General features: G+C 37.4%; 1 protein-coding gene across 1 annotated transcript; it reads right to left on the bottom strand.

Annotated features, from left to right (window-relative positions):
* Nucleotides 1-2,876: 2,876 nt before the first annotated feature.
* Nucleotides 2,877-5,833, bottom strand: LOC103409232 (probably inactive receptor-like protein kinase At2g46850). Its single transcript, XM_008348046.4, has 3 exons — nucleotides 4,953-5,833; nucleotides 4,216-4,299; nucleotides 2,877-4,120 (listed from the first exon to the last, which is right to left on the bottom strand). Exons 1-3 carry the CDS (start codon nucleotides 5,731-5,733, stop codon nucleotides 3,048-3,050), a joined length of 1,938 nt encoding a protein of 645 aa, XP_008346268.2. The 5' UTR covers nucleotides 5,734-5,833; the 3' UTR covers nucleotides 2,877-3,047.
* Between the last annotated feature and the right edge of the window lie 2,562 nt (nucleotides 5,834-8,395).

The raw sequence follows: 8,395 nt of genomic DNA, 5'->3' as shown, positions 1-8,395 counted from the left end.
AAACAATAGTTTAATTGGTAATAAAATTTGATCAGCTCTGCATCACATAGATGAGAGCACCATATAAACTTAGGTCCCTAAATATTTTTAGCAAGTCAAATGACAATATTCTAAAAACGAAAACTACATTCTGGTTCTCAAACTAAGCTAGGAAAGGCCTGAAGTTGAGATAAAGAAGCGCTGTCGGAAATAACAATTCTGATTCGTTTTGGTCCTATGATCGCTCACTCCCAAATTATCAGATTCTCAATACTATTTTTTTTAAACCTTGCATCTCCCAAATTATTAGATTCTCAATACCATTTTCTCAAAAACTTGCATACAACAACTAACTTTCTATTGTTTTCAATGTTTAAAAATTACCGAGCAGTGTAAATTTCAGATCCTTTCTTTAAAGCCAGAGCAGATAGACAAACTAATTGTAAAAAAACACATAAAACAGAGAGAAAAAAAGATACCTAGGATAGATGGAAACTTGTTTGCAATTTCCCATGTATATCCATAGCATGATTTTGAATTAATCTGCACAAAAAATAAGTTTTGCAGGACACACGATATCAAGGAAAAAATGGTATACAGAGATTATGATAGACTGTGGGATGTTGTGATAGGCTTCTTGTTAATATTATATGTTACATCAGATTCTTTATAAACACCTCTAGGTAACAAAAGTAAGCATTCTTCACTAATTAACTCTCTCAAATAGGCTCAATTTTCAATTTAAATTTGGTCAACCGTTTGGAGTGCCTAACGTTTCCAGATTCTTCATTTCTTAAATCGACTAAAAGGAGAAAAATTAAAATGAAATTAAAAAGGTGAACCTGCTGGTCGCCGTTGCCACCGATGAGGAGATCAAGGGGATTGATTTTAGCTTATCAGTTGAAAAGCTGGCTTTCTTCTTTCTTCTTCTTATTCAGGTTCTATTATGTGTCTTCTTGTTCCTTCAAAACACTACCAGTAGTTCCAACGACATGCCATTGGATCATAATCCAAATAATAACATAAAAGTCGTCGGAAGTTGGAAAAAAAAAATAAAATAAAAATTCTATCACATCAAGTTCAAGCCTCCACTTACCACAAACTAATGTGTGCAAACTGGGCATTCATGTGGCTTCCCTTTCTCCAGCCAAAACCAAACAACATCATGCTCATCCTCTGCAATTAAAATACAACAAAAAAAAGACATCAAAATGACAGGAATAAAAATTTAAAAGATTCTTTTTTTCTCAGATTCTCAATCTTCTCTAATCAAATCAGCTTACCCTTTTCAAAGCCCTACAAATAACAGATCAAAGGTTTATGCATACCCAAATTCAACCATTAGAGAAAGGGCAGTGGCGATGGACTTCTGGAGAGATAAAGTGGTTTGAAGGAGGAGAGAGAAATGGAATTTTGGAGAGAGATGGAATTTTATAGAGAAAGAAAGCAAAAAGGTGAGCGAGAGGAAGAGAGAAGGAAGACATTTGGTGGATTTGTGTTTGTTGTTCGTGGGTTCCAATTGGAGAGATCTGCATTGAAAGGAAATGGAAAGGTTTACTGAACCTTCGAGAGAGAGCTCAAGAAATCTGAGAGAGAATACGCGTCCACGATCAAAAATACGTTTCCACCATGTGTAAACCTGGCAGAAATGAAATTAAAAAAATCAAGTAGGGGTAAAATTGGGAGAACATTGTGCTTATGAACAGTGTTTCAGTTCATTTTTTCTTTTAGTATATATATAATTTGGCTTAAACCGATATGCAGAGAAACCTTCTAAAGGTTTCTTGATGTTTCTCTAGGAAGCCTTACAAGATTTAACTTTAATTATCCTCATGGTTTCTCCACAAACCCTAATTTTTCTCCCCAATTAAATTTTTCCACAAACCATATCACCTTCCCCAATTAATTTTTTCCCAACCCTCAATCCCCAATTTTTTTTCCTAACACCCATACACTCATCCCTTCCCTCTTCCCACCCCTCTTTCACTCACTCTCCCATCCCCAAATTCTAAATCCAAACAAATAAATAACGAAAATTTAGATAAGAGAAGCTTACCAGAGAAAGGACGCAGGACACCGAGCCGGAGAACGAGAGAGATAAATGGCTTCTTTCAGATTTGGGTCAAGAGGTTGTTGGGGTTCGAAAATGGCGTGCGAGAGTGAAAGCGTGAGAAAGGCAGGAGAAAGGAGGGCAATGTTGGCAAATTGAAAAATTCATTATTCCGATTTAGTGTTCACCTGTGTTTTTCAGAATAAGCTGCTTTTTGCAGCTTCCGGTTTTTAGCTTTTTTCATCTAAAACTTTGAAATAAAGCTGTTTTGGGATGTTTACCAAACACCAAAACTCTCCCAACTTTTTTTCATACCACATTTTTTTTAAAATCATCTCAGTTCCAAACTGGTACTTATAACATCCTAGCTTATAATTTTCTCAGACTCGTGTTGATGAGGCCTCTATTATTGCCGGTTTTAGCCGATAAGTTGAGCAATATTTTGGATGAAATTTGGGTGCTTGAACAGGAGGATTAACAATTTAAATTGCATCATTGGAAAATCCACAAATGTTTCCTAAATTAATTAGCACGTCCAAATCAATTGCATCTAAGACTCAGAAGGTTGTCTTAATCAACCTCCACATTATGTTACTAATTGAATTCTGTTGTGATGTGACTGTCACACTCAAACATTTCTCGGCTGTAGAGGAAGATACACGGTTTACCATAACCTATGTCAAGTATTTTGAATTGCATGAAATTTTTCTCCATGTGGGGTTTTAACAATTATAATTTGCTTCAGATTCAAAAACTACTCATCATGGATCATGAGGGTTACTATATTTTTTCAACTCTCGATCAAACAATGTGAGTTTCGTTTGATGCACTTAGGCAGGCAGGCAGGTTTGATATATAAGAGATGCAAGTTTTGATCTCTTTGAATTCCCTTCTGATCAGCTGATGTACAACACATAGAAGCAGCAAAGAAAGACATGTAAAACCTCTATGGAAAGTGAAATGAACTGCAAATTTTGTTGAGCTGCAGTCACATATTTTTTTACCAATTATAACAAATTCAAGGCACATATTTCGAATCAGGAGACATTGAAATCATCTGAAGCAGGCTCGAGTTCGAAAATGTTTCCTCTAGTCCAGGCCCTCTCTTGCTCCCTCCATCACTGCTGTCCCTTCTAATATGTACTAATTCGCGCACAACATCATACATTCCCAGCTTCCCATCTCCACCAAACAACAGGCACCTCATGGCAAGGTCTGCAACCACCTCTATCTGCTCGCGCCTGTGCGAAGGTTGCTCATGATAGTAGAGAAGTGGATCCACAATCTCTTCCACCTTCCCACTCCTTATCTTTTGCAGGGCTACTGCCGGCAAGTCCAAGCAATTTGAGCCTGCAATCATCTCAAATAGCATGACACCAAAAGCGTAAACATCATTGTACTGAAAGCGCGAACCTTCGTGATTGTGTGACTGAGAACTATCTCCAGGACTCGAATTCAGTAGCCCAAATCCGGCAACTTTGCTAGAAAAGTTATCGTCAATGAAGATGTAGGCAGATTTGAGATCACAGTGGAAAATGGGAGGAGAAATTTCGTATTGCAAAAAGGCAAGAACACTTGCTGTTTCAGCAGCAATGCTCAGCCTCTTGTACCAGTCAAGAGCAACATTTTGTCCTCCGTTTTGATGCAAATGATCCTCGAGGGTACCATTCGCAGGATGTTCGTATACCAGTAGTGGAGTATAGGCCAAGTCAATGCAGCACCCAATAAATCGCGCGATATTTCGGTGCAAAACAGAAGATAAAACCTCGACTTGTGATAGGACTTGAATTAGGTCTTTTTCATTCTCACATTCTACCTTGTGCACCGCAATTTGCGATCCGTCACCAAGAACCCCAGCAAAGATTGTGCCATTGTTTCCATGTGCAAGTTTCTGACACACCTCAAACCCTTTGGTAGCTTCCTCTAGCTCATGGTACGTGAATAGCCGCGTCCTACTAGCTTTTCGGAATGACATGGTGCTGTGAAAATGGACTTTCCGAGCAGGATCAAATGTTCTGGGTTTAGCAGGCCGCTTTAGTATATACAAAAGTGAAATCAAGGAGGCTATGATGAAAACTGGAGCTAGAACTCCTGCAGTTCAACATGTCATGAAATTATTCCATGACAATGAATAGGAAGCTTTAATGGAGAGATGGGTTTATTTTGTTTATTCTTTCATCACTTACCGGCTAAAATTGCAAGTTTCCGGCCACCATGCTTTATCTTTAAGCAATCATTGCCATATGCTTCCTTTCTGTCCTTGATGCATGCTGCCAAAGGCATGTCAAATATAAGTAATTCCACTGTTATACTAGTGTTGACCTTATAATTTTCAGCAACACCAACAATGTGTAGGAATAAAAGGGCTTTTGACATAGAAGACTCTGAGAACATTACACTGCACAAAAAACATTTCATGTCTAATACTTCATAAAAGAAATAAAAAAACCCTACCGACATTTCAACGGAAGTTGGGCACTGAAGGAATTTTGAACCTAAGAATAAGTGAGAACATGACAAGTTTTCAGTCGAGGAATTGTTTTCTTCAATTGAACACTCTAACATAGTTGTCAGAGTGTTTTTCTAATTTACTAAAAAAAAGTACAATTTTCTTCAAAGGCATGCAATGGATTAAAGAACATCAAACCGCTGTATCTTTATGAAGGGACGTGTTAGAATAGCAATAGACCACATAAAGAAAAAAAATGAATAAATCTGCAGAAAGAAGAAAATTAATTCTTTTTTCCAATAATTTAGAGTGCCCTGAAAACTGAATTGATTATCAAACGAACCCTCAAAATGCACCAATAATGACTCGACGATCTCTGAAGACGTACTTGGTAATTCAATCTTAGAGGCAATTACTCAAAATGTGATTTTTAAAGTGAAAAATGTACAAAATAATTTCATAAAATATACTCACATTTCAAGCACCCTGCACCAGCTGCAAGGCCATCACCAAGAAACCCATCTGGACACATGCATCTCACCCCTCCTTCAACTACTGTTGCATTAGTAATATAAGCACTGCTATCACAAACTTCCTTGGATGAGTTCTTTGGCACTGCCCATTCCAATTTTACCCCTCTCTTCCCCAAGTTAGACCCTCTTTGTACAACCCAACTGGAAATGCCCCTGCATCCAAACTTGGCAAAAACCGAAAACTTGTCACCAAGATGCCACACGCTATGATCAGAGAGAGGGTAGCAGCAAGCAGGAGAGCTGTTCTCGTTGCCATCACAACCAGGCAAGTCATTTGTTTCACAATCTGTCTTGCACAAAGAAGAGTCCTCACAATCATATAAGCCAACCACATTTTCAACCGCAACTCCGAAATAGTCATTTCCCAAGAAATCGAAGGAGTTCAAGTCGTTGTACTGGCGGCACGAAGAGGAGCCCGGAAAGTCCACTAGTAGGCCATCAGAGAAGAAGTCTAGCACCCGGTAGCTTTCGGAACCAATGTTGAGGAAAAGGGTTGTTGAGTTTTGGCAAGAGAGGTGGAAAGCATCAGAGACTGAACTGCAAGACTTGTTCAAGTGAAATGGGAAGGGTAGTTGAAGTTGTCCACATTTTTCATTGCAAAGCTGGTTGGGAGGCAAAGTGGGTTGTTCTAGTTTTTGTTGTTGGCCATGGAGGGAATGAGAAAATGGTAAGGAATTAAGGAGTCCAAGGAGAAGAAAGGAAGGTAGAAATAGAGGTAACATTGCCAGTACCGAAACTGCTGATAACTGCAGAGAATATTTGGATAGAAATTTATACTACAGGAAGAAGAAATAGTGCAGGTTTGATGAGACTGCCTAGCAAGTACTTGGTATTTTTGTTGCCTATGCTTATATGCTAGTGGTAAATAGAATAGTGAGCGAGGTTTTTTTTTTTTTTTTTTTTTTTTTTTTTGGGAGCAAGTGAGAGAGGGTTTTAGTAGTGTAATATGACTCATACATGGGTTCCATACAAAGTGAAGTTCATGAAATGCCATGTCAAATAGGAGAAATGTTTGTGTGGGGATGCTATCTTATCACGTGGTACCGTTAAATGGTATAACTGTCTAGTTGAACAATTGTATGTGTTTATATTTAACAATAATCGTCATGTCATTTAATATTGTCATCTTTATAGTTTATACAAGATCAATTGGTCTAACATCATACGGTCTATATATTAGTTGATCTAGTTGGAGAGTATCTTAAATTTGACTCACATGAATGCAAAAATGATATTGTGGTGTGTTCAACATTAAGTTGTGGCTTCTTGTGTTTTGTTGTAGGTGGGTTCACGATCCATTGTGATTAACATCTTTGCAACTCTCCTATCATTTCTCTAAACATTATCCTCTTTAGCATTTCAATTAAAGAATACGGCTGAAATCATGACTGTTTTTAACTAATTAATGTCACCTGACACTGTCACTTACCAAGTGCTTCAATTTCCTCTCCCTATATGCTCCAATGATCGTCAATCATCATTATACCACGAGAACTGATTGTACTATGAACAGGTATTCTAGCACCACACAATAAGATTTTCTCGTATGGAGTTGGGGCCACAATGGTGTAGAGCCAGGTGATTAGCAAGGTGAGGAATGGAATTGGATGTTGAAAGAGGGTTGCTTGGGAGTTTGAAAAAGAGGGGAGGATTTACGGTCTGTGGAATGGCCTACATTTCGTACCGTATATTCATATGGAATGCCGTGCATGCTGTGGGCGTGGCCCAAGTGTGAACTTTTCGATTCACGTATATATTATTTATTTTGCATGGGCTTCGAGATTTGTTATTTATAATGAAATAATGTACGATTAAGTTATGAAGTTTGAGAACTACGGAATGTTAGATCTACGCAAATATTATAAGTTTATAACACACGAAATTATGTTATCTTTGCTCTTAGAAAGATGGTTAATACTTTCTGGTTCTATCTTTTCCACTGTTCTTCTTATCTTATAATATTTAACGAGAATCGGAATTATCTGCTTTTTAGGAAATATTTTATGAAATAACTTTACAAAAGAATTTAATCAAATCAGAAATCGTTTGATTAATGTTGTCAAAATTTTATTGTTTTAATTAAAAGAACATAATTCGTCTATTTATTGAATAACTGTTTTAAATGACTGATTCAAATTTGGTTTATTTTTAGCAAAACTAATATTGGAGTCATCTAAAAATAAACGTTTTAAGTCATCATACAATATTACAAAATAAATAAGTAAAACTAAAATATTACTAACAATCCTCGATATATAGTCTGCTGCTGCTATATACTATGCAACCAAGTGGTTCTCTAACCCCAACGCCACGCTTGGTGGGTTTTCATAGCCGCGTTTGTTGCAACAAGGCTGTGATATCTGTAATATATTTCACAGTTGAGTTGAGCTCACTCTCCCCCTAATTTCAAATTTTGGTCAAATGAAATGAAAATTTAAATTTAAATTTTGGGGTTTAGCAATCTTGGTAATGTTACCGTGTGAGTTGTGACCTAACTTTATATATGTTGGGATGCCAAATTTGGCCTGGGTTGCGTGGCTCAATCTTACATGTTCCCAGCTCAGATATGTTTAGGGTTGAGCAAATAATCAGAGTTTTGGGGGCTGCTGAAATTAGTACTTGTAATTGGAGTCTTGAGGCTTTTTGGAGACATGTACATGCAGACAAGTTCGATAATTCCTTAGTCTATTTCCTTAAGAGAAATTCTTGAGTAGGGTTGCCCCATGTGACAACATACTTATAAAATAGAGGAATTGTGTATGTCTAACATATTTTGTAATTGTTTATGGCATAACGACAGCCCTATCTAAGAAGAGAAATTCTTAAGTAGGGTTGCCCCATGCAACAACACACTCATAAAATAGGGGAATTGCGTTAAGTCTAACATACTTTTGTAATTGTTTATGGCACAAGGACAACCCTATCTGAGGCTCTCTCTTGATCGTTTGCCTATAAACTTTGCAGGAAGAGAGAACAAGATGTGAATACCTAAACAAACTTGTATGTACTAAACAATAATGAGATCTCTATCACCAAAACTCATGCTTAATACAGCTAGGCCATGAAGCTTTTCAATGCTAATGCAGCTTCTGTGTCTTTCTTGGTCTCCTAAAATCCTTTTGGGCCGGCGTGGGTGTTGTGCTGCGTGATGAAGGTTGATCATATTAGGGCTGCTGAACATGTCAAATTTCTGGCCGCTCGAGAAAAAGCATGGCAGTTGGGGCAAAGTTGGGTTTCTCTAGTGTAACATGAGGAGAGTCATCTGCGTGCTATTTGTAGTGAAGGACTATACTTCCTCTGTGGGACGAATGTTTGACAATCTGATTGTATTTAATTGATATTTAAGCCTATGTTTGGTCTAGTAGTATTCTTCTTTATTTGTAA

This window comes from Malus domestica, chromosome 07, assembly GCF_042453785.1.
Source record: "Malus domestica chromosome 07, GDT2T_hap1".
Classification (NCBI taxonomy): Eukaryota; Viridiplantae; Streptophyta; class Magnoliopsida; order Rosales; family Rosaceae; genus Malus; species Malus domestica.
Note: the sequence above shows the minus strand (reverse complement) of the source record. Positions and strands in the feature narration are given on the sequence as shown.